General features: G+C 35.6%; 1 protein-coding gene across 1 annotated transcript; it reads left to right on the top strand.

The window, feature by feature from the left end:
• Positions 1–12,120: 12,120 nt before the first annotated feature.
• On the top strand, positions 12,121–21,990 carry LOC125676316 (perlucin-like protein). The gene is made up of 6 exons (XM_056160988.1): positions 12,121–12,169; positions 13,475–13,534; positions 18,516–18,763; positions 19,784–19,874; positions 20,426–20,655; positions 21,882–21,990. The coding sequence occupies exons 1-6, from the start codon at positions 12,121–12,123 to the stop codon at positions 21,906–21,908; spliced, it is 705 nt and encodes a 234-aa protein (XP_056016963.1). The 3' UTR covers positions 21,909–21,990.
• The last annotated feature ends 5,994 nt before the right edge of the window (positions 21,991–27,984 follow it).

Genomic DNA, 27,984 nt, shown 5'->3' with positions numbered 1-27,984 from the left:
GTAAAGTAATACAGGCATTTACATTATCAATGTAAACCTTTGCTCTAAAGTGTTACAGGTACTTACATGATTTGACCTTTCAACTTGACACAATTACTTATGTATTAGAGAATATAAATATAAGAAATAAATGTCAGGTTTATTTATACCATCCTCTTACTAAGTTTCCAGTGATATGAGTTTTCTCTATATTCTACTCTTTGTTATTAACCGGTCGCGATAGCTCAAGGGTTTACAACCTTGGAAGTCGTGAGTTTGAGCCCTGCTTGTGCGTAAACATAGGCAGTAATTGCTACTTTTAAAAACGAAGGTCCCGTCTCGTGGCAGGCGTTCACACACTCTTACTATTACAGCCGTAAGCGCTAAGCATAGGTCAAAATTTGTGGTATTTCACCTACAACTACTGACGCAAAATTCTCGACGGGGCGTAAAACAAACAAACAGCCGATGAAGTAATTCGAGTTCTGATTTCGTTGAGAAGAGCATTCTTTCATTAAATAAGGGAGACAAGAACAATGAAAGCTGGAGGTCATTTCTGTATAACAGCCTTCGCAGAATATGCAAATTTTCCCGAGTTGTCATTGCTTTTATCACCCCATAACACTAACAACCTAAAAGTTTTCCTTTAACATTCCTGGAGAAAATAAAACACTAGTGCTAGTTAATCCAATAATACTTTTCGTTTGAGGCATACACATTGTACATAGTGTCCGGATACATAATGATAACTTTATTTGTACTTAAATCTATTCCGTTATCTTGATCAATCGGGTTAATGTTCTCCCTACGACACGTTTTCCTAAGGTTCATCACAGGGGAAAACGATATATTTCTTCAGTTATTGATTATTTTACTTAGGCGTGGAAATAAAAAAGGATTAAAGGCTTCAAATGAAGTAAATGGACTAGAAGGCAGATATGATATAGGGATATTACCTGCGACAGATTGCGTGTTACAGCAAATATGGATATTGGTGGAAATGAACCGAGCAAGGCCGTACATCAACAGCATTTTCTCCGAACTAATGTTATCTTGAACAACTATATTAGAAAGCAGATTTGATTTTAAACGTGTCCTCAGTTTTGCACGATTGGGACGATTCTGTAAAAGATGTTTTACTTTCTGAACTAAATACACTGAAGAAATTTAATTTTTAAGATCAATTGTTTTTCATTTTCATTTTTCTCTTCACAAAAGTAATCTTGGTCCCCCGATTCACATTCTCTCTCATGAAAGGTGAAGATAATGAACAGTGATCAATCTCATAACTCCTATAAGCAATACAAAATAGAGGGTTGGGCAAACACGGACCCCTAGACACACCAGAGGTGGGATCAGGTGCCTAGGAGAAGTATGCATCCCCTGTAAGCATCTAATGACCCAACTATAAAAAAACAATTAGAATTTCGTACTTCCTACAGCCTAATGTATGTAATGTAGTGTGAATATTGCTTCAATAAAATATCATCTTGTAATATGCACGTGTAATATACAAAAATACTGTGTATGCAAGGCTTCACGATGCCTCCATTTGTTAAAGAAATGCCGTCGTAAAAGCAAACTTTGCTTCTATGTTTTGAAATTGGCTAAAATCAGAATTCTACGTATTTGCTTTAAATTTGTTTAATATCCACCAGTTTATAAAGTAATGCAAAGATACGCAACAAAATAAGTTAGGAATCAAGAACTAGTTTATAGTTGCAAAGATATGTTTCAGGATTTTATATCAATTTGTGTTTTTCGTATATATCATAAATGTGAGAGCTAAATCTTGATATGGAAGACTGTTGAGGACAGCACATAGAAAGGCGTTTTTTATTGCATTTAAACGCAATTATCATTGCGGCTAATCGCTAAAGATTGCGTTTAAACGCAAAAAATATTTATTGCGTTTTTAAAAACACAAAATTTTGCGATTAAACGCAATGATTAAACGCAATACTCTTAGCGTTTAACGCAATCATTTTCATACACATTATATATATTCTTGTGTCAAACCGTTGGATGTTAAAATGTTGTAGCACGAATGACGACGCTAAGTAAAAACAACGTACTATACAAGACCGGTAATATACCATGTACCAGTATTTAACTATACACAGCGGTAATATACCAGTATTTAACTATGTAACTCTACAAGTCTAGTTTTAATTTTGGAGAGAAAAAAAAGATAACGTATTTTGGTTTGGGGTTTGTTTTTTTTTCTCCTTGCTGTTAAGCGCATGCATTTGTAAACTTTATACCTGTACCGAACCTCATGTGTCACATATATGATTTGAGTGACTATAAACGAATTTCAATTTGGTGGGTACTGTGGTCAGTTGTTGTTTTAGAATTAAAATGTCGCTCATTAGAGTTACCATCTCCGCTTAGTGCCAGGTGGTAACGGTGGAATACTACTCCTAGAGGTCGACGTTTCTGTTATTTATAGAATCAAAACAAAGTAGAACACGAAGATCATTACACAATAAATATATATTCTTTTCCCCAAATAACCCTGTCTTTTTTACATTTTATACATAAAAGTGAATATTTAAGATCTTTCTAATTTCCTGCTTTATATTAGATCCTACCAATACTGCACTCCTTGATAAAAAAAAAAAAAGAAGGAATATTTCAACTTTTTCGCCGAGGCCTCGATCGCCATTTTTCATTTCTGGACAGTTTTTCTAGCTATCTATTATCATTATTGCACTGAGATAACTATTCCAATGGCGAGTTGCAAAAGAAAATACAGGGTGTCCCAAAACATGCGTTACACTTTTAATCATCTATAACTTTATCAAAACAAAAGCAATTACAAAGATATTTTGTCAACATCTAGTTTATTAATATAAATTTTATTTGACAAAATTTCGGGAAATTCTGTTAAATAGTCAGTTAATTATGACGTCATAATGACGTCATCCCATTTTCAAGATGGAACCTTCATGTGAACAGCTGGCAGAAATTGTCAAACTTTACTATGAGTGTAAATCTGCTACTTTAGTCATTAGAACCATGAGAAAGCAACATCCTGGAATGAAAGTGCTCAACAGAATGCTAATTTACAGACTTGTGAGGAAGTTTGAAGTTAAAGGCACCACAAATGACACAAGACGCAATTCTGGTATTGGGAGACCAAGGAGTGCCCGTACCAAAGAGAACATTGATGCCATTGATAGAGTTATTGCTGAAACTCCACAAAAATCAGTTAGACGGGTATTGCATGAACTGAATGGCACCGTTAGCAAATCTAGTATTCATAGAATGCTCAAATTTGATTTAAAATTGATTCCATACAAAATAAGTGTGATGCAGCATTTAAAAGAGACAGACATTAGAAGTCGTTTAGAGTTTACCCATTGGATTTTAAGTAGACCCGACTCTGAAAATTTTACAGATGCCATATGGTTTTCCGATGAGGCCCACTTCCATCTTAATAATGTTGTCAATAAACAGAATTTTAGATTCTGGGGTTCGGCGAAACCCAATTTTTATGTGGAAAAACCTCTTCACTGTGAGAAAGTTACTGTATGGGCTGCATTAAATTCAAGCGGAATAATTGGCATTTTTTTCTTCGAAGACACCGAAGGCGATGCAGTGACGGTAAATTCTGAACGATACTTAAAGTTAATGAAATCAAAATTTCTACCAGCTCTTAGACGAAAAGTTGTAAATTTCGATAATGTGTGGTTTCAACAGGACGGTGCTACGCCACACACTGCAGGTTGTGTTCTTCAGTGGCTTGACAACACGTTTGGTGATCAATGCATTTCTTATCGTACCGCAAATGTTTGGCCACCGCACTCCCCCGATCTGAACCCCCTTGATTTCTTCTTGTGGGGTTATCTAAAAGACAGAGTGTACTCTCCTTCCCCACAAACAACAAAAGACTTAAAAACAGCAATTACACGAGAAATAAGATCAATCTCTGTTGATACATGTAAAGCTGTGGTAAAAAACTTGAGAAATCGTGTTCAAATAATGTTAAAGACAAAGGGACGTCATTTGGAACATATGTTGTAAAATGACATATATTATTCCGAAGAAAGTTTTTGGTGATTAACAAGGAATCTGTGACAAATGTATGCATTGACAAAAAATTTAAATCCTTTTTGTTATATGTTGTAAATTTCATAATTGTAACTTAAGGTATTAAAATTTTATAACAGTTTAAAAGTGTAACATATGTTTTGGAATCATTTTTTCAAAAAATCAAATATCATGTCTCTTCATCTCATTCATCAAAACTGAATTAATAAAAGAATTGGCTTCATGACCAGACCTAGGGTATGCTAAATTTACCTAGAGAAGCTAGTGTGCTAAATTAAACTTAATATACAGCACAACCAACCGCAAGACATCTGACCTACTGCCCGAATTGAATAGTGACCTTAACCTAATATCTGAATAGACCAGTAGGTGTGTCGAAGCTTAACTGGCTGCCCTGTAATCCCTCATAGGCTGTTTAGCAGCTGGAATGACAAGAGTGATACAAGTTTGATATTTATTTTTCACAATGTGTTGAATCTATTGTTTGAGCAGAATGAAAAGTTAACTCGTTCCCCGTTAGGCGGAATTGTAAGAGGCAAGATAGTTCGAGCCAGGTTTATTTCGTAAACGGTAGGAACTGTATTAGCCAATCTTAATTAATTGTGGACTATTTGATATGCACCAAATAATCTTGATTATTGTCGCACAAATATCTTTTAATTGTCATCTTGAGTGACGAATTTCTGATGGAGACTATCCTACAGCTATATGGATAAAGTGTCACTGCAAGAATTAATGGAAAACAAACGTGCATTCGTCAATTCACACCTAGCACGTTTCGAATAATTCAATTAGTTCCCGGAGAGATGCGATTCTCTTACCCGGGGATGCAATTCTCGTGCCAAAAATTAAGTAACGCAATTGGTCAGTTTTATTTTCAGGAATAGATATATAAAATCGTATCAAAATAATTCAGTCAAACCCCAAAAATATCTCAGTATGGGAACCTGCGTCATTTTTCAAGACATAATGGAGGACACCAACATTCAATTCATTGATCAGAATCCTCCCGGTAAAACGATTCAAAATCTAATTTCTGACACAAATGGTAGGTTTCATTTAATATTACACAATTTCAAACTTACAAAGAATCGCATGGAGTCAACCCAGCAAATCTCCAATCACCAATACATGTTTACTGTGAATTCTCATAAAATTTATCAAGTCTTGATTGCATATCAAATCCCATGTGAAGAAAAAAAATTCCAGAATCCAGTTCGATTTCATTATTTACAAATATTCTATATTATATAAATTGCAGGTTTTCATGGTTAAATCACTTCCGGAAAGCGTCTGCGAAACGATACTGAAGCTGCATCATGATGGCGTAAAGTCTTGCTAAATTTCCCACCTCACCCAAGTATCTCATGGATGTGTGAGCAAGCTTCTAAACCGGTATCAAAATACAGGATCGATAGCTCCATCTGTTGCGGGCGGATCCAAACCCATAGTATCTACTGACGTCGTGGTGGACATGGTCGTCAAGTATAAAACAGAAAACCCGGAGATATTTGCGCGCGAAATCAGACTACTTCTTATCCAAAATGGCATCTGCTTTGAAGACAATATTCCCACAAACTCCCCGTCGAGGCCGCATTACTTGTGGACAAATAAACTCTAGCGGAAGTTTGAATGTTCCCAGTGCAAGTTCTATTAATAGAATTTTACGACGGAATGACTTATGAGCGAAATCTCTACCCACGAGATCAAAACATGGTAGAGAGGTTCAACACGCTATCAGGGATGAATAACTTTAAAGGAAATAAAACCACCTGCAAACGAATTGCAGCATTTCAGTTGCAAGACCTTAGTGTCGACATAATATCATAAGCTGGAAACAATCCATTACTGCAATAACACGAATGTGAGGACAATACCATGACGAACCCGCATAGGTCCAAAAGACAGAAAACTCTATCGGAGTGATTGCTCAACAAATACAAAGAAACAGGATACCTCAAAACTTTAGGAAAACGCAGGCGAAAGATCCCGTCCCAATTCAACCTCAAAAACGCAGGCGAGAGACCCCGTCCCAATTCAACCACGAAAACTTAGGGGAAAGAGCCCGTCCCAATTCAACCACGAAAACGCAGGCGAGAGAGCCCGTCCCATTTCAACCACGCAGACAGAAGATTCATCATCTGAATTCCATCATTTCAAATGAAACCAGCTTGTCACCTTTGCATCACAAAACGGAAAGAAAATTAATCAGGGGCCACAAGAAACAAAGACGTCACAGGCAGCTCAACCCGGGAATACGTCACTGGCAGCCCAGGTCTCAAACTACATGTACCATGAAATAGAGCAAAATTCGCCTTCAAGAGCCCTTGTTTTAATTTTCAGATTTTATTACCATGGCAACCAAATTTCAAAAATAATGTATAAGTTTCTTGAAAGTACACATGTAAAAGTTTTTAAAGGTCCATGATGAAATCTGCTGCTAGCCTGGAAATGGGTTGAGATACCCTCAGGCACATGCCATCCTGGAAGCCGGTAAAAAATCAACAAAAATGAGGAAAATATACCCATTTTCAACCACTCGTGATTCAGAAAAAAATCCCAGTATAATGACAGATTTCAACTTTCAGCAAATATTCTAAGCTTTCCAACAGGACCAAATTTGCAATAGAGTCCTTGAAGCATTTTCGAGATATTTTACATCAAAGATGCAGCATGCTCTTTTCAACTTGGCGTTCAAAGTGAAAGTAGAATCGCCCGTCTATAAGTCAAACTCTCATACATCTCACAGTCACAGTTTCGAATCCCATAAAAAGGCACTTGATCAAATGTAGAATGGTCACCTCCCTATATTAATACAGATGTCAACAACATTGAATTCGAAACTATTTAAAGTCTATAAAATACTCTTTTAACATATTTACACTTTAATAGCTTCGCATTGGCAATTCGCAAGATATATTGAAACTTCAACCCGGGATTACGTCACAGGCAATTCAACCCGGGATTTTACAAAACATTACTGCAAACCCCGAAGAAAACAAAAACATGAGCAAAGAATCAAAATCTACAGAAGATACTAGTGCAAACCAAAAATCTTTCCAGCCTTTCTCTATCTTGGACCCAAAGTTCGGATGTCGCCAGCACCTCCCGAGCTGCTCTGTGTATTAGGACTAACAAAATATCAACAAACGACAGCCCCTTTTGCACAGAAAAGTAATACAGATATCGAAAATAATACCCAGTGTGATTTTACAAACAAGCAGATTTTTCATTCAGCCGGTTCAGATGTTAAAGCAGTCAATGAGAAATATTCCCCTCTGCAAATTTATGAAAGCACTCCGTTTATTCAGCAACTTAGCTATTCTGATACATCGACTGTCTGTGATGACAAACCTACACAGCCGACGCGTCTTTTCAACGTGACCTTGAAACATTCTCTGTTGACCTCGGTACGACCCCTGAATCTGACTTCTGCAGTGACCATGATTCGGTCCTAGATTCTATCTGTTACTCTTCTTATCAAGTCACTGATTCCATATGCAATGAGTCGCCATACAGTATTGGTATTGCATACTAATATGTATTTATAAAGGTGATCTGATTCTCAGGTTTGAGCTGAAAATTCAATTACGTATTTTTTGTTGCTCAATTATTGAGAAATTTGATATCGGGTACTATTTATTTCACATTCATAAGAATTTTCATTCCATTTTATTGTTAGTTCTATGTAATTTAGTTACAAATACACTACATACATTCATCAGAAATGTATTTGATTTACGGGTGTTTTGTTGATCGCAATTATCTTTTTTTTATAATATTTACGTAAATGATTTTTCGTTTGACTCTAAATACTAGTGATTAACCACAATGTTTATGTAAATATATCTTAATTCTAACCTTGTATCATGAAGATAAAACTCAATAACGACTGAAACGTACTGAGAATGCATTTATTGTTGTAGAATCCATCGATTTAAATAAACGCACTGAAGGTAGTCGGATATCTTAAATAGGCGAGATCGCTCTGCTCGATCCATTCACTTTCCAAATTTCACTCATTCTAACAAAATACGCCACAACTGCCATACAATATTGAGTAAAGGGTGTGGACATGCACAAAACACACACAAAGTATACAACGTCAAAGATATCAGCTAGGCCACGAAAGAGACCGGACCACACTGACATCATGTATTTTGTATATCCCTTCAGGACAAGAATTTTTCATTGTGAAGTCATACTTTCAGATAGATTAAAGTAAAATAAGTAGAAACAATTTTACGCTGAACAAGATCTTTATCATGCCACATCTGCTGCGACATGGAGCCTCGGTTTTGCGGTCTCATCCGAAGGACCACCCTATTTAGTCGCCTCTTACCACAAGCAAGGAGTACTGAGGACCTATTTTAACCCGGATCCCCGTTTTAAACGAGACTGTTGAAACCCCTGTAACATCAACTTATTTGTTAGAAGACTACTTCGATTTAGAAACTGATCTTACGCAGAACAAGCTCCTGTGTGTCGAATCAGTTGAGAGATATAGAAACACCATATGTGAAGTTAACGATGTAGAAAATGAAATCATCCCGTTTGTCACAAAGTTGAGTTGTTAGTTTGGTGTGTGTTCAATTAAATATCTGAGATATATATATCAATCTGATAAATGAGTGGTCTCCCCTGACACAGCCAATAGAAATATAATTAAACATTTGTTTGATTAAATGACATTGACTACTTTCCTTTTACACCGAAAACAAGAAGTGTACTAATAGACTAAAACCCGGCATAGTGCTGAACATTACATTTTGTTTTATACAAAAGTACATGTACATTTATTGAGAACATCAATTCGCACTGAATTAGAAAAAAGGTCATAACCAGAAAATGTCAACATGTATAAAGAATGATGGGAATGGGGGTGGGTAAATTCCCTCGCGATGTCGTGTGGTTGTTTACAAATGGATGTCAGTGACGTGATACTGGTGCACGTGCTACAAATAGATAATTATTTTGATGATCGTTTGTCTCCGAAGGAGTTAAATGTTAACCCAAACAGACCCTAATTAACCCGTCCTAAACATTATATTACAGATAGCTTTGAAAATATCCTATATCCATTGGTTAGGTTGGAATGAAGAGGTTTGTAAAAATATAAACCAAATAAATATCAATAAACAGCATTTTACACTCACTAAATGAATACAAATCTTTCAAATCCATCGCCTTGCTTTGCATTTGATGGTCGTTTTCTTGATATAATTCACACCGAATTGAAACACCACTGCGTACTTCATTGTGATTTAATTAGACGAAATACTATTGGTGATGATTCTTGTGGAAAAGAGGGACGGACAGGCATACCATTACTTTGTTGTATGAAAAAATATTCTAATACTCCAAATCATTTTTTTTCAACTGTCTATTTGACTTGACTTAGATTTTATATACACTTTTTACTTTGTGTCAATAATTTGTCTATAGAGCGGAACCACAGCATCACTGCTGTTGTACACAAATTTATTGATGAATCTTGTAGATTCAAACATGTAGAACTCTCATATAATTTTACAGTGCTACGATTCCTTAGTATGATAGGTCTTTGCTGTATATAAGAAGGGACTAGTAAGTTGTCATAACTTGTTTCGGATCCGTTTGATGTTTATCAACAAAATATGTTCACAACAAACTAGGGTATTTTTTTTTTCATTTCATTTCATTTCCAATTTATATCAAATTAAAAATCGATTAAAATTATATGATCATGGGTATAGGGTTATAGGGACGTTTAGAGTTATAGGAACGTTTCTCGAATTTTTCATCAAAATCATTCTCATAGAAAATCAGTAAAAATGTGCTCAAGAGTATGTTCACACCCCTTCCCTTTCCTTCGCTCAATCTCTCAAATTGTTTCCTAGCAGACATGTGCAATTGCGTGTATTTAGATATATTACCTCGTCTTAAAATCTTACAAGACCTCACTACCAAGCAAACATGTCTCTGACCTTGTTTGGCTGTTCTTACCAATTTTCAACAATACAATACTGAACAGGGGTTAAGATTGTGTTTTCTCTGGCGTCGTCACCCGGAGATGATGCAAATGCATGGCAAAAAGATATTTTAAATGAACTGTCAGTGGATTTGAGGCCATAAACACGTTGGTCACCCACTGCAGATATTTATATACCGCCTATACAGAAGTACAAAATGAAACAAACAACTTCATCTTGATATTTCAATTTAGCTCAAACATGGCATACTTTTGGAGCGACTTCGGTTCGAACCTTAGTACGAACTCAGGCTACCCGACTTGCAACCGAACGAAGAGAGTTTCTGACGTATTGTGGCATTTGAATTCTAGTCAACTAACCCTGTCTTCCACGAGGGTAAATGTGATAGCAATATGTCGGTCTTGTAATGATACAGCGCATGTGTCAGATTTGAAACGATGGATGTGATTGGTTGGAGTATTTTACATGGGAGTAAGAAAGAGCATTGTAATATTTACCCTACTAATTCCACTGAACTGGCCCTAGATGTTTAATCAGGGCTAATTTACGACTTCTCATCTAGGGCGACTTCGATCGTACCCAAGTTAATAGGGTAAATATTCCAATAATCTTTCTTACTCCTATGTATAATACTCCAACCAATCTCATCCATCGTTTGCAAAATGACACATGCGCAGTGTCATTACAAGACAGACATATTGCGAACACAACCATCGTAGATGGCATGGTTAGTTAAGTAGAGTTCAAATATCACAATACGTTATATAACAGTCGAAACTCGGGTACGAACAAAAGTCGCCCCATGTGAATTGAACCCGGTACCATAGTAACTTTATATATCTTTTGCGCGCCAAACAGTATTCAGCCTAGTTTCCTGTAGGTTTATACGAAACGGAGACACGTTTTTGAATAGCACAGAGTGGCGATGTAGTTATCGCCAGTTCTTGCCCGGTACTTGTTGTCAGTTCTTGTGCGATACTTGTTGCCGGTTGAAGTATTACTTTGCAGAGCTTCAAATCCTAGACGAATTTCGGTGTAGGTCAGTTGACCTTAAATTGGTTTGAGGAAGTCAATAACCTATAGTTTGAACAGCTATTTGTAAAATTGTTGCTCTTTTGAAGCCGATGATAAGCCCAGCAGTATTTCGAAGTTATGTTCACACTGAATGGTCATATGCAAGTCTATTAGAATTGAAATATCTTAAAACCATTTTATATCCAATTATTCTACACTTAATTTTGATCATTCATTCCTAAGAAGACTTACTGAGTGTCGGACTTTTCCCTGCGTCAATCCACCTTCACCCGAGGTCTGTACTGTTCCTCTTAAATCAAAGTGTGGTAATCCCCATTTTCCTTGTGTTTGTATCCTCCTCCCTTATTCTTCGCCAGACCTTCGAGCCCCCCCCCCCCCTTCTTTGCTGTCTTGGATTCTCTGGTGATAATGAATGGATCTACATAGATTATGTGTAACTATGACTTTTCCAATCCCACTTCCGCACCTCCATATTTCGCGGGATTTTGTTAGTACAAAGAAACGAAATGCTACAATTTCTAAGCACATGGATAAGCAGTAATTCATTCTAAAAATCTCAGATCAGAATGACAATCTGAGTAGGTATATTCGTTACCTTTATTCTGCCACGTTCCATCAAAGGTATACATATATATCAAATGCACTTGTAAGTCTGTGATATAGAATTGCGTGTAATAACTTTCCTTATAAATATGGGTCAAAAGTTAGACATTTACCTATATACATGTACATATAATTTCATATACATCATATTTGAATTTTGAAAATTTAAAAAAAAGGAAATTCAAATTCTAGTACTTTTTCAAGATACATGCAGATCATAATCGTTAATTGGAATAATTTTGTGATTTAACCATACCTTTTTTGTATCTAATTGATATTTTCCCATGGCTGTTATAATATCATTTATAGAGGTCCCTGACAAATAATTTCATTAACATAAAATCGAAATGATAAGTGATATCTAAAACCTCATACCATCTGTTCACTCATTATTAAAACATATAAATTCATCGAGATGGACAAAATAAGTATAAAAGTGAGAATAGGCTTGATTTTAGTGTCTAAGTTGCTCAAAATGAACTGTCTGCAGATTTTGTGTTCGGCCTCTGTAACCATTATAGTAGGTAAGGTATTTCTGTTCACTTCTGGGTCAATCCAATGATTTACTAGTACTCATTTTAATGAGGGTGTCAATTTCTCAATCAGTGGGGAGAAAGTCGTTAGAGGTTGCTTGCAATAGAAATCAAAACGTTCATGAATCAAAGGTTTAATCCCGATTCGGCCCTATACATTCAAAGTTATTATTTATGATGGGAAATCCCACGTCATTTGTGATGGTAAGTTCCGCCTGAGTGAATTAAATAGAGTATGTTCCTTCGCCTCTGTAGCGAAATAAACAGTGATGTACAGTTCACGCATTGATCCTGATTGCTCGAGAGGATAGCTTTTATACGTGTTCACTAAATTACGTGAAAGTCAAGATCGAATCGGAGCAACTGTTTGATTTTTTGGGGGGTTTTGTTTTTCCTTCGATAAGCTTTGCTGTGATTTGTCTTTTATCGTAGAATGCTATAAACTATTTTGAAAACACTATAAACAGTCTATCGTACTCGCGTATTGACAGTAACGAAAGTTTGTATTGATTACCATGGTATGATGCCACCATCTGTTTTGAAATGTTTGGGAACCATTTATTTTCGTGGGGGCAAATTTTGGTAAATGTAAGATTATTCTTGTTCTTTGTTTTATTGGGATAAGATTTTGTGGGTCCGTTCAGATTGGGGTAGTTTCTGAAGAATTAGTTATTGCTATTTGAGTTTAGTTGTAGTTGTAAATGAAAGCATATCAGAGGAAATCTACGAAAAGTAAACCAGCACAAGAAATAATGTTTTCATACTATTTCAGTGTCTGCAACACGTACACTGTATGCGGGATAATTTTACCTAAAACTTATCAAGTAGACTTGAATCTCGATAAACCGATCAAACCTAAAGCATTTAGTGTAGATAGCGATGTTCCGTCACCACAAACTCCAGGCAATAAAAGTAAATGTCCTGAGTCTTTTGGATATTACAATAAAAAAGAAAAAGGTTGAATCTCATGATCGGCGTAGGCACGATAAAAAAAACCCTCATTGCTACGGTCCTGAACATCATGCATTGAACTGGTTGCGTCTGTACAAAATTCTAGAATGGGGCATAAAACAACTAACACTCAAATTAAACAAAATACATAAATACATGTACACTTTAATATTGACTACAGCGCTACGCTTGTCTGTTCAAAGTGAAATTTGAGTAGAATGCAGTGTTCATTCTGAATTTGTTCGAAAACGTGGCGAGATTAAATTCTTGGTATTTCCTTTTCAACGTTACCAAAATATAGAATTTATCATAAAACAATTCAGACTGTTTTTTGATGTTTTACAGTGGCTGCAACGGTGGGGACGGATTATTCAGCGGGCGGACTGGCAGAACATGGAGGTTTACGTATGTATTCTGCTTTCTGGAAAAGTCAATTGATAAAATGACAGAAAATTATTTCCGTTAACCTTGTACTTATTTCTTCAAATTCCAATTTTGGTGTCAAAGAATACTGAGAACTTGATTTATCTGCTTTCTAGTTGTCGATATACGCCAATTACAAATCTCATTAAGCCTTGAAGAAAAAGAAACCAACAACGCTAGTGTTTGTAATATATCGGAAATGTAGATTAGATTTAGTTTTGTCCTTTATGAATGTCGTGCGACGCATTGGCTCAGTAGTCGAAAGTGTAAAGCTCTAGTTTGACAATCGGATGGTCAATGGTTCAAATTCCAGCGTGGTCACCTAATGTTGTGAATTGTGTCTTTGGAGAAAGCACTATGTCGGTCCATATACAGTTTACAGTGGATATACCGATACTTGATTATAGCCATTTCACGTAGTCAACTTTCTCTCCGGAAACAATAGCTCTTCCGTGCTTCATTACCTTTACATGCCATTAATATATTGCACACCAAGTTGTGTGCTCCCCTATCCCGATTTCAAATATATTCTAAAAGCATGTATATAATTAAGAAATAAAGTTCGCGTTTTCGTGAATGTTGAGGGAAACCTCCTCGGTCAAGAAATGTTGTTTTGAAATATAAAAGCCGAGGAGTTAGCTGAGGCTTTAATATTTGAAACAACATCTCGAGACCAGGAGTTTATCCTGCATCATCCACGAAAACAAGAATTTACTACGGCTCAGAAACGTGTACATGTACGTGACGTCATGGATGTTTCCGAAACGGACTAGGTTTACACCTTTTTTGTTGACGAAAAAGGCAAGATGGTAGGGTACGCTAGATCGATTTTGAAAAATATTTCAAGTTATTAGTTTGATGTTAACGGATTATATCAGCTGCTTTAAAATACACAGTCTAAGAAAACTGCACACACGTGGAAGAGGATAATTATATTTGTCTGTGCGTCGCCATGTTTGTTTACATGTGTATCGATCTCGAAATGATTGATTTATATAGAATGACAAATATTCTTCAGTCATTTTCAAATTTTTTTTGTAACATATGTCAATTAATTCTTATAATTATAAAATTGAACTATCAGTTATCGACTTTATTGTTGTGTTAGTAAAGTTTTTCTCGTCATCAGTAAATATTACGTATGAAGGTACATCACAGAATAATGACCGCAGCTTTGATATATGCAATAACCGTGGTAGAATAAACAAATTATCGTATGGAATGGAGAGCATGTGGGATCACACGTACATGTATATTTCATCGTTCTGTGATACCGGTGTATTTTTAAAATTGCAACGCTACATACTGATAGATCATTATTATAAACACTCCCCATGCTGGTAGATCATTGTTATAAACACGCTTCATACTGGTAGATCATTGTTATAAACACGCTTCATACTGGTAGATCATTGTTATAAACACGCTTTATACTGGTAGATCATTGTTATAAACACGCTTCATACTGGTAGATCATTGTTATAAACACGCTTCATACTGGTAGATCATTGTTATAAACACGCTTCATACTGGTAGATCATTGTTATAAACACGCTTCATACTGATAGATCATTGTTATAAACACGCTTCATACTGGTAGATCTTTGTTATAAATATGCTTCACACTGTACAAATGACTATGTTAAATCTTATGAGGTTGGAAAATAGCAATATTTCCTTTTACATGTCGGTTGAGCATCACTGAATAGACATTATTTGTCGAAATGCGCAGCTGGTGCATCAAAATTGGTACCGTATAAGTTTTACATTATGACCCCTGGGTCGAGGCCTCTGCTGATGGACTGTTAGTCCCTGAGGGTCTCTACAGCCCAGTAGTTAAGTACTTCGTTACTAGCTTGAAAATACGGATGTATATTTAATTGCTGTTATAAAATTTAGAAATTCATTTCAAAATTAAGGATTATTTCCCTCATGCATAGCTCTTATCCATGGACGAATTTGGCTCCACTTTTTTGGCACGCTGTTTTTGGCTATATTTAGCTCTAAAACTTCATAGTTATTTCGGATTTCAAACATTTCGGTTGAGCATCACTGAAGAGACATTATTTGTCGAAATGCGCATCTGGTGCATCAAAATTGGTACTGTATAAGTTTTACATGTATATCGTGCGCATGACGCACAAACAAAATTTAACTTTTCTCTACATGTATTTTGTCTTTTAAAATGTAAAATACGTTGAAATTGACATTCCATAGACTTTTTCTTAAACTCTAATTCAAAAGTACGGAGAGGCTAAAATGGGGAAATATTCATTTTACGTAAACCCTCTTTCCCCTTGAGAAGAGTAACTTCGTAGTCGGTTTTCTGGTATAAAACCTAATGTGTGGGGAAAGTTGAGCATCCATCACCGGCTCTCACGGGGGTTTACCCGCGTCGGAGTGGTGCTCCTCAGTCTGACTCGCTCAGACTCTTGTAAGTTGACAATAGCTACAACTCCTGTTCGCCTTAATGACTAGGAAATGATTTAGATTTTTATTTATGAACGATAGAAGTACCAGATTAATTGAGAAAAGGGTCTTGCAAAATATGCTTCACAGACCTTTATTGTGTTTCAATAAATCGGGACTTGTTTCTAGAGAGAATGATCTTAATGAAGGCGAATTACTACTTGATATTTTATGTATGTCATTAGGTTCTTTAATGTTTATTGATTCAAGAGTCATCCTACGCACTGAAATAAAAGTAAAGCACAAGAGATTTTTTTTCACGATGTTGTCATAATTATCCAAAAGGAAGTGTTTGTATTTGCAAAATAGCACTGAGTTGTTAGTATATTTTCTTGATTAAGGAGCCCCAGACAATATCCGGGGGTCATTTTGAAATCCAAATGTGTGAAGTATTTCAACACCCACATTTCGTCATCCATTATTAAAGAACGAATGAAAAAGGAGTTATGAGATTGATCACTGTTCGTTTTCTTCACCTCTCATGTATCTTGTTTGCAGAGACTTTTCTACATCTTTATTCTATTGTTATCAATTTTTAAATAAAAAATAAAAACTATATCTTTTCGAAATCGAGGAATTTGAATCCAAATGCCTAACTATACCTGTAAGATTTTTTTTCTCTCCAGTGATTATCTGGGTTTATTGACATTTTTAAAAGTCCTAAAAGATTGAATTGTTAATCATACATATATAGTTCACTTCAGTAACACATTTTATAGTTCTAGAAATCGACAGATCATAGGTTCGTCTGTTCCTTTCAAAATCAATGAACCTATGCACAAAAACTCTTCCCACTGCGATCAAAATTTTGATGATTAGAGATAAATCACAAAAATTACAAAATTACTGATGAACGTTTCTAGAGAATCCTAAGGAGGTAAGGGTAGATTGTCATCTTTATTGTGCAATTTTTCGCACGCATGGCCCTGCTAGAAACCCATGACGGTAGAGCAAGGCACAGTTTTCTCAATACGTGAAATAGTTTTTAATTTGTAGCAATATAACTGGCAATATTACCGAGTGAATGTGACCGCACTTATCATACTGAAAGTTTGACGTGCCGTAACTCGTGTTTTGAGAACAGAACCTATTGCAAAGTCACGTGACTGGCTATACATATATATATATATATATATATATATATATATAGACGCCAAGATGGCGGAAATCTGTCCAATTGTATGAAATCATGCCATTATAAAAATTCTTTCAGTTTTGATGGTGTTTCGTAATGGTTATTAACCATTTCCCTACGTTTAAAACATTATATTAAGAAATCATTATTCATTGAAATGAAAATTTTAAAAAAATAATGATAACACGTCTTGATTGAAACTCTTTGCAATAATGTATTTTACACACTGTGAAATATACATGCACATTTGTATATGTAATGACATGAAAATCATATGCATTTAGAAAACGCATTTATTGACTAAACATTAATATTCATGATGAAAATACATATCCCTAGATCTAATACAATAATATGTAGGGTGAGGGGGTTACGGTTAGGGTTTAGAGTCAGGGTGAGGGGGTTAAGGTTAGGGTTTAGAGTCAGGATGAGGGGGTTAAGGTTATATGGTAGGGTTATGATTGGGAGTTATTGTTTGGGTTAATTTGTAAAGGACTGGGTGCAGTTTGAAATTGATTTGAACATGGGGATTAGATTTAAGCTAAACGAAATCTAAGATAATCTAATATCAAAATATATAAAAAGACAAAGATGTTATAACGATATCGACCCATCCTTTTCCCACTTATTCCTTAGAGGCATTGTACACAAATGCTTTGATATCAAACCCTTTTACTCCGATGAGCATTCCTCACGATTTCTTTCATATTTAAATTGATATCGACATGCAGAAAACTTGATATTGTTTTCGATAAAAAAAAAAAGTGAGCACCATTTCTTAAACAGAAGCAAAGTGCACAATGGCTTGATACTGTTTTCGATACCGACAAGTCATCGATACACATGTGTGCAATAGACTCGATGTTGTGTAAAGATGAATGCAAAGCAACAAAAAGAAGAGTACTAGTAAAAGAAATCAAAGTTCTTCAATCTGTCTACACGACATGCAATAAAACCTTGGACGGTGTCTTTCCTCTGTATCACATACATACAGCCTTTAACAAGCATCAAATTGCCTCTATTCACATTTGTTTTCAGACAATTAATCAAATCGACGTTTGTAAAATTTTAACTTTTTGCGCACATGCACTATGCTGGTAGTATAGAATCACCATTTTCGTCGTTGTTCGTGAAAAACTCACCCTAATACATATGTTTGGTTAAGAGAAATATTTCCAAAAATTTGAAGACGAGAAAATTTATTATTCAAAAATGGTGAGTTACGTCTAACTTCACTAAGCTACTAGTATATGTATTCATATCTATTCAGAATTAAGGTATATATAACGTTTTCAGAATGATGTCAAGGAAAGTGGTTAAGATCTTGCTCTAAGTATGCAACATGCTCTTATTCCACAGACTCTTTATTAACAAATGGTCCTGCTATCTCGGATCCCAATCCACACAAGCCTAACCTTGCATCATCTGCGGGTCCTGGTTACGCCTCGGCAGCTTCAATGGGTCTTTCTCCGAATAAGAGAGAGTACGACTTGTTTGGACATGCAGAACCTGACTTAGGTCCCGAAGCATGCCCATATGGATGGTTTGGTTACCATGGCAGCTGTTATATGTTAAGCAGTGACCAAAAACCGTGGGTTAATGCAGCCGTATGTTAAATTATAATGCACCTGTATCATTTTATCTTCTTTTATATCGTTTATTAATTCCTGTGTATAGATATTCGTAATTACATGCAACTGACTTTCTTTTTGTTTAAATTGATTAACCTCTTTTTAGAGAAGTAGACAGGCATAGCCTACAGGTACATCCACCTTTCCATTCTCTACCCAGAGTTCCGTACGCTACGAGCACTACGGGAAGCTTGCGTAACGCGCCCTCTGGTGAGAGAATGCCACCTTTCTTCGCAAACCTACATCAATCTCTACCCAGAGTTATCGTTCCCGCTACGCTCCACTAATACCTCTATCAACGTCTAAAAAGTTATATCAAAATGTACAAAAACTAACTTAGCATATCGAACTGTAATGATAATATCTGAGCAAATCAAACACTTCTCTGAATTTTTTAAAATCAGAAGATGGTAAATATGAGACACCTGAGCGAATTAGAAGGTTTATATAAATATTCATTCATTCAATAATACTAGTATAATCATGGAGTTCGTTGTTTTTGTGAACCTACTTTAAGATTTAAAGCATAAAACTTAAACTTATAAAATTATTATCCATGATGCTATAGGTATAGGTAAGTTTGCCAAGAATCTTGTCATTTAGACGTTGACGGAGGTGTTGTAGCGCAGCGTAATACGCCCTCTGGTGAGAGATTGAACCTACATGTTTTGATTCCTGAAAACGTGTAAATCCTGGAACCGGTGTATCTGCCTGGATATACGTAAAAGAATTGAAGTGGATCATGTAGGCAGTGTCTGTCCACTTTGCTAAAATAAATACATGTATTTGTTTCATGAATATATTACATTAATCATGTTCGTCAAACTAGTTTTACCGCTTCCTATTACTATCATCATTCTTCAAGGGATTAAGGTTATAAAACTTTTAGGATGATTGTAAGCCATTTCTACATGGGGTACGCTTGATCAACATCTGTAATGGTCCCCGTTACAATTACTTGTAGTTCTAACTATACCTAAATCATTTTGTTTCCAGATACAATGTGCAAGTATGAAAGCTCATTTAGCTTGTATAGAAAGTGCTGATGAAAATGCTTTCCTTCGAAGACTTCTGACGGCTATGCAAGGTAAATTTTTTGGGGAATTATTGGTCAAGATGACGAACGTTACTTTCATCATGAGTCGTAGAGTGTCAAAAATAAATTGGCCTGAACGTTACCCATCCTAAACCAATTTTTATATCAAAAGTTTCCCTTGATAGTTTACATTGATGCAGCTGATGTTGATGAGGTTAATTAACATTCTGTAGTTTGCAGATAAATGATTATTATTCAAATCGTGCTTTTTCTGACAATTCATATTCCAATTTTACTTTGAGCTTTGGAAGAAGGTGGAAACTAAATTGAATACCCGTATACTCAGTAAGCAGGATTTTTAGCGAGGATTTAATTTTGGCATAATTAGCGAGTGGTGAGGTCGATAAAATTGAATATCGCTAACAGTTTACTCCCCATCGGAGGTGATAGTTATACCATTCCTGGAATTATAAACTCGCTAAAATTAGCTCTCGTATATACCCTCCTTTATGGAAAAATCGCAAAAGTTGTGTTTCGCTAAAAAAAAATCCACTTTTACGTTATAAAGAATAAAACTTGAAATTAAATGTCTCACTTCGCAGTTGAAAGGGGAGCCTGGAATGGTCTGAACGAACTTCTTCACCCTGGACAGGAGACTTATGGGTGGGGTCTGACTCAGCAAGCCTGTACTAAGTACGACTGGTATGGGGGCGAGCCAGTCAACCAAGCGTCCGGAGACTACATGTGTGGCATGTTCTTTCAAGCGTATGATTATCACTGGCATCTAGGAGACTGTAATCAGCCAAACCGATATATCTGTGAAATGAAAAGGGTAAGCTATCACTTTGTATAACTAAGAGTATGAGTGTTCTCGAATAGATAAGCCAACGGGTTTTTTTGGGGGTGTGTGTGTGTGTGTTTGTGTGGTTTTTGGGGTGTTCTTTTTTTTTTGGGGGGGGGGCAGTTTTGGTGAGATATTTTCAGAATTTCTATCGGATTTTATTTCTTGAGTATGAATCTCTAACAGACTGAACTAATGTAAAATTCAAATGATTTTTGTTGTTGAAAAGTTGGTTCTTCACGCTAATACAGTAAATTAATGGTCAACCTTGCTGTCCATGGGCCAGTTCCACAAAAGTTAGCTAAGTACAACTGAGAGTTAATGGCAAGTTAACTGTCGGTTAAAGTTAACTAACCTTCGTGCAACTGGGTCCTGATAGGTTGTTTGTAGGGTGAACATGTTGCTGGATTAAATTTGATGTTTGATAGACTTACCCATGAATGTCTTCATGATGTTTATACATATTCAAAACAACGAAAACCTAAGTACACGATTCACATATACCTCCTAACTTTCTGTTTGGAATAGTCAGTGTTTGTCAAATCTCAATATTTACATGTCCGATGCTTTTACTTTTGATATGATTACAATTCATAATGGTAGTCATTACAAAGTGCATATGATTCTTGATGATAATAACAAATAGATAAATGCCCCACCCCCACAGTTTTTGTCAATGAACATTACCTGTGATTTTCATAAGCAAATAAAGGTATAAAGGGTGACTGCCCCACCCCACGATTTTTTTTTTATTTGAACTGGTGAAATTTATGAAACGAAGCCATGTAGCAAAGAATTAGCCCCCACCCCACCCCCTTTGATTTAGGATTTTGAAGATCTGGTGTAATCCTTTCTCTTTTCTTGTCAATGATTTTGAGAACTTCTCCGACGACTGCCCCCACCCCACCCCGTTTTGAAAAAACAATGATATATGCCTGGTTGGAATGTGTCAGAATGCACATTTTTTTACTCGTTAGTTGAATAGAAATAAATATTGTGAAGACTACTATAGATCGTTAGATATAAAGCTGTTACTAACTTTTGAAGAGGTATGGTGGTCAGGTAAATGATTGACCGAGGTCGTGTATCGTAGGTCTTGGTCAACCATTACATTAGTAAAGTCAATAATCATATAATATTAATTTATGCACTCCATATACACATGTATAATACAGACGTGTGTTTCATGCTGATGGCGTTTTCTGTCATTTTCACAGGGAAAACCTTGCGAATGCCAGCTATAAATGGAGTGTGAACAATGAAACAAATCCGAAACTGGGGGCAGACATTTTGCTTTGATGTACATACGTATTTATACAAGGAACCATTTAGTAAATCATGTAATAAATATGCAGCAAGAATTTTGTGGTGTTTTTTTTTTTAATTCATTCTAAGTACATGTGTAAGATTCTTTAACTAAAAGCTCAAACATTAAGGACCATCAACCATCAGCTCAACGTTAAGGACCGCTAAGTATGAAGCACCAAATTAACAAAAACGCAGATAATTGAAGTTGAAAAGGTGAAGATAACGAACAGTGATCAATATCATAACTCCTGTATAAAGGAATACAAATTTAAGAAGAGTTGGGCAAACACGGACCCCTGGGTGTACCAGAGGTTGGATCAGTTGCCTAGGAGGAGTAAGCATTCCCTGTCGACCGGTCACGCCCGCCGTGAATCCTGTATCTTAATAAGGTAAACGGAGTAATCCGTAGTCAAAATCAGTGTACATGTATATAAAACGGTTTAACAATTAATTGGTATGAAACATGTCAGACAGCATTTTACCCAATGACAAGTTGTATTGGAAAACTTGATCATTTGGAATGCGAAATGCTTACACTAATTAAATGAGGCTGTTTAAACCCCGGTAAACTCATTCATTACTTTAAAAATCACATTCAATTACTGCGCTCAATAATTCAATTAATGCACGCATCAAATCACTTATTGTTCTCATCAAGTGTATTGATACGTACATCAATTAATTGATGCGCGCATCAAAGTGGTGAGATTCTTGCTTGATTTGATGATATTTTGAATTCAGTTGAAGACATCTTCAATTATTCGCAACGATTTTGTATAAGGAATTACATGTAATGCGAACATTTAAAAAAAAAAAAAGAACGACAATTCATTTAAAGGCCTCATTAATTCAGTTGTAGATATGTTGAATTGAAGATATCACTTATTAAATAATTGATCTCTCTTTCTCTTTTGAAGAGGGCAATAATTATTGCGCGCAACCATTGAATTATTACGCGCATTAATTGAACTGATGCGCTCATCAATTAAAATATAATTTTTGCTATTTTTGCTCGCTTCAATTTAATTAAAGCGCGCATCTATTCAATTGTTCATATCATTAGATAAATAAATAAATAACTTTATAGCGAAAGGCATACATCTTATAGCATTATAACAAAATTGAACATGGATGATAATTACAAAGCTGAAAATAAACGGCCAATTCTTACAAAGATATCTACATATGTAGGACCACAATGGAAACTAGCTATATTTTTAATTTGTGTAATCCTGGATAAATAAAGGCTATTATTATTATTATTATTTATTATTATTATGTAGCAGATGGCAATACAATAGTATAATGATAGTAAAAAAGGAAAATGACGATACAAATTACATACCATAGACTGTTCTTTATAGTTCAAGAGCTTCACAAATAAATTTTCCTAAGTTACAAAGTTCTTTAACATTGTTCAAACTAATAGTTGTATAAATTTGAACATGGAGGGTGTACTCCAGTAATACTTTTCACTAATTTAGCTCTAATCTGACAATATATAGGGCATACTAACAAAAAGTGGTATTCATCCTCAATTTCAGTGATACATGTTTTACAAAACCTTGTGTTTGAACAGTAAGAGATAGAGCTTTGATATTTCACATGAGTATTCCTTGTTACAAGATCTTTCCGTTGGTATTGAACCTTTTGACCTTGAAATTTGACCTACTTTAAAAAAATTTTTTACATTGGTCATAACTTGTAAATGGTAAATATTAGAGCTTTCATATTGTACATGAGCATTTCTTTTGACAAGATCTTTCTACTGGTACCAATATATTTGCCCTTGTGACCTTGGCCATCTTCAGAATTGGCCATTATCGGGGGCATTTGTGTTTCACAAACACATCTTGTTATTTTCTTTCAGCAGTATATGCACTCCAAGGTTGAATTTAATGTAATTACAAGAAACGAAAGGTTTTAAAATACAAAAATGCTGATATTTACTACAGTAAGTAATTATCCTTGTAAGTGAGTTGGCCTCGATATCTTGCACGACATATGCACTCAAGATTATTAGAATTAAAATGAAAGGGAATTTTTTTTCAAAAGATAATAAATCCCGCTTTAACAATCAAAACTGGTTCCAGAAGAAGCATACATACGAAAGGCATAAGTGCATGTGGACAGATGATTAAGTATTGAAACATGAACACCTCAACATCTTATTGTCTTTATTGTCATTGAACAGCTTTGTGAAATGTAAACCATCATGCCTGAAGAGATTATTATACGTCAAACCATGCTCAGTTTTAATAATTCCATGCAGATATCACAAATGTTAAGTGGTTGGGAATCGAACATGGTCTACATGTGTATATACAATATAAATGTATTTGATTCTGCAAAATGAAGACTTTTCAACATGTTGATCTTCGAGAACAAGACTCCTTCTAACGTGTGGCAGAACTTTAGATTCATGTGCGCGGTGCAATTCTCAAACACGTAAAGATTTTCGAGCTGGCTCTTCCGGCTTACTGATAGTTCCTTGCTCCACGTACTCTTTTAGGTTTGTCAAAACTGTTTTATTAGGAGACATAAAATAGAACCCACTTCATTTACTTGCAACTTTTAAGCTTAAGTCCGCTCCTGACTGGATCTGTAAGAAATAAATGCATGTATTTAAGAAAGGGTCCAATCCTGAACCAAAATCGAGGTCCAATCCGGCACGTTTATCGTGGAAACGACCATAGTCCAATCCTGCACATTAGCAAATGTTCAAGTCCAGATATCTATCTAACCAAGGCAATTTAAGGGACAAATCGCATACACTGGTTCAAGTTTTCATCAATAGATATGTACAGAGTCTATTTTACCTAAAGTATCTCTCTTAAAATGCATGAAAACATGATTAGAAACATCTTCGCCCGCTTCGAATTCTATCGAGGCAACATCGTCAACTTCGATCAATGAATTTAGAGTTGTACGTGTACATGAGTAAGAATTCCAACAACTAATCAACTTAATGATGTCTCCTTGGCCAGGCAGTGTTTTAAATTCATAAATTCATCGTCTAATAAGTCGGTAAAATGGAGAGTTTTAAGAGCCTACCTTTGTTTGGAAATGCCGTCTGCCATTTTGTTTTGTCCAATCCTGCACACGATCATGACAGTGTTCAGGTGCGATAAACTCTCAATATCGAGGTTCGTTACAAGTCGGACACAGGGGACATCGGGGTAACTGGGATACTGTAATATTTTTCATCTGTAACTAAAAAATCCGTTATAGCCCTAGTATGAAATTCTTCTGTTGAAAACATTACCTCAGTGTCGTCTGCTAAAAAGTGAAATTTGGCAGATGAAGAGGAAATAAACAGAACAATTATCGAGTCTTTGGTCCGAAAGGTAAGCACATTTTGCGTATGTTACGCAATAAGAAGGGGGGTGTCGATGTAGATATTATAACTGTTATCATACACATTATTTAACAATTTGATTTGTTTAAATTATATGGATAAACGTCTTTTAGCTCACCTGAGCTGAAAGCTCAAGTGAGCTTTTCTGATCGCTTTTTGTCCGTCGTCTGTCTGTCTGTCTGTCCGTCTGTCTGTCTGTCTGTCTGTTAAACTTTTCACATTTTCGACTTCTTCTCCAGAACCACTGGGCCAATTTCAACCAAACATGGCCAAAAGCATCCTTGGGTAAAGGGCTTTCAAGTTTGTTCAAATGAAGGGCCATGTCCCTTTCAAAGGGGAGATAATCACAAAAATGCAAAAATAGGGTGGGGTCATTTAAAAATCTTCGTCTCAAGAACCACTGGGCCAGAAGAGCTGAAATTTACCTGAAAGCTTCCTAACATATTGCAGATTCAGGTTTGTTCAAATCATGGGCCCCGGTGGTAGGACGGAGCCACAAGGGGGGATCAAAGTTTTACATACAAATATATAGGAAAAAATTTTTAAAATCTTCTTCTCAAGAACCACTGAGCCAGAAAAGCTGATTTTTACATGAAAACTTCCTGACATAGTGCAGACTCAAGTTTGTTCAAATCATGGCCCCGGGGATAAGATGGGGCCCCAAGGGGTGGATCAAAGTTTTACATACAAATATATAGGGAAAAACTTTAAAAATCTTCTTCTCAAGAACCACTAAGCCAGAAAAGCTGAGATTTACATGAAAGCTTCCTGACATAATGCAGATTCAAGTTTGTTCAAATCATGGGCACCGGGGGTTGGATGGGACCACAATAGGGGTTCAAAGTTTTACATACAAATATATGGCAAAAATCTTCTTCTCAAGAACCACTGAGCCAGAAAAGCTGATTTTTACATGAAAACTTTCTGACATAGTGCAGATTCAAGTTTGTTCAAATCATGGCCCCCGGGGGTAGGATGGGGCCACAAGGGGGATCAAAGTTTTACATACAAATATATAGTTTAAAAAAATTCTCAATAACCACTGAGTCAGAAAAGCTGATATTTACAAGAAAACTTTCTGACATAGTGCAGATTCAAGTTTGTTCAAATTATGGTCCCTGGGGGGTAGGATGGGGCCACAAGTGGGGGGGGTCAAAGTTTTACATACAAATATAGGAAAAAGCTTTAAAAATCTTCTTTTCAAGAACCATTGGGCCAAAGAAGTTGACATTTACATGAAAGCTTTCTGACATAGTGTAGATTCAAGTTTGCAAAGGGTAGTTTGGGCCATAATAGGGACTAAGGTTTTACATGCAAATATATATGGAAAGTCTTCAGATATGGGCCAAGGTGACTCAGGTGAGCGATGTGGCCCATGGACCTCTTGTATCACTTTCCAATAATTTAAATTTTGTAAAATGTAACAAACAGTCGCAAAAAATGTTGAGTACCATGCAATTTATCAATGACGCATTGAATTTCAGAATAAGAAATTTCTTCGGGATAAAGACACCATTTATTTTCATGACGGATTTTACAAAAATGCAACCATGCACCTTATAAAATACTTACAAGCGGGAAATTTCATAAGTTAATATTGATCTAAACATTTATTTTTTTTTTTTTTTTTTGCAAAGTATATATATCTTATCACATTAAAATTGACAAGAATATTTACGAAAATTGAATTAACGTACCGGATGTTGTGGTCTGGTATATTGTGACGTCACAAATTGATAATTTTGATAAACACATTGTGCAATTCTAAAAATAATTGCGAGTGGGGTTATTCTCAACCATTCCTGTTAAAATCACTGCTGTTTCCAAATCTTTGTTATTCATTTAAGGTGTTGGTAGTAATGACAGTACAATAATTACCAAAACAATTATTTAAATGTATATTATTCTCCACATGACTATTTCCTTTTTGAATTGGGGTAAGTGGGACAGGTGTTCAAGTTGTATTTTAGTTTCAGATTTTATGCATTTCAAATAAAATGATATCCTTAGAACTGGTGAATGGTGCAGGATTTTGGATAGTTTATAATGTTTAAAGGATAATAATCGATTCATTACACCTGATTTTAAATAATTCGTGACTGGATTTTTTAAGTCAAGTACTTTACCTTCCTGTGTTACGATTTTAATTTTATAAAGACCCCCGAAGTAATATTAATATTTTGATCGATCAAACTTTAAAGTTTTTAATGAAAATACATACATTTATTAAATATTGACCAAAAGTTCAAAAGATTCTACGTGCAATCAGGAAAGGAGGGGGTGGTGGTTATGTTCATTTCCCGTTATCTCTACATGTAAAGTTAATTTATATTTATACCCCCGCAACAAGTTGGGGGGGGGGGGTATACTGGAATCGGGTTGTCCGTCTGTCCGTCCGTCCGTCTGTAGACGCAATGGTTTCCGGGCTCTAAAGCATTATCCTTTCCACCTACCGTCACCATATACCTTTTGGATCATAATACTGAAGTTTATTTATACCTATTAACAACACCCTTTGGGAGATTGGGGTAAACGGGGGGTATTCTTAGTGAGCATTGCTCACAGTACATCTTGTTTAACATGGAAAGTAAGATATATTCTCACATTATATGTGGGCCTTATATATTCTCAAAACAAATTTTCACGTGATTCTT

Source organism: Ostrea edulis, chromosome 3, assembly GCF_947568905.1.
Source record: "Ostrea edulis chromosome 3, xbOstEdul1.1, whole genome shotgun sequence".
NCBI classification, from domain to species: domain Eukaryota; kingdom Metazoa; phylum Mollusca; class Bivalvia; order Ostreida; family Ostreidae; genus Ostrea; species Ostrea edulis.
This window is presented reverse-complemented; position numbering and strand designations above follow the sequence as displayed.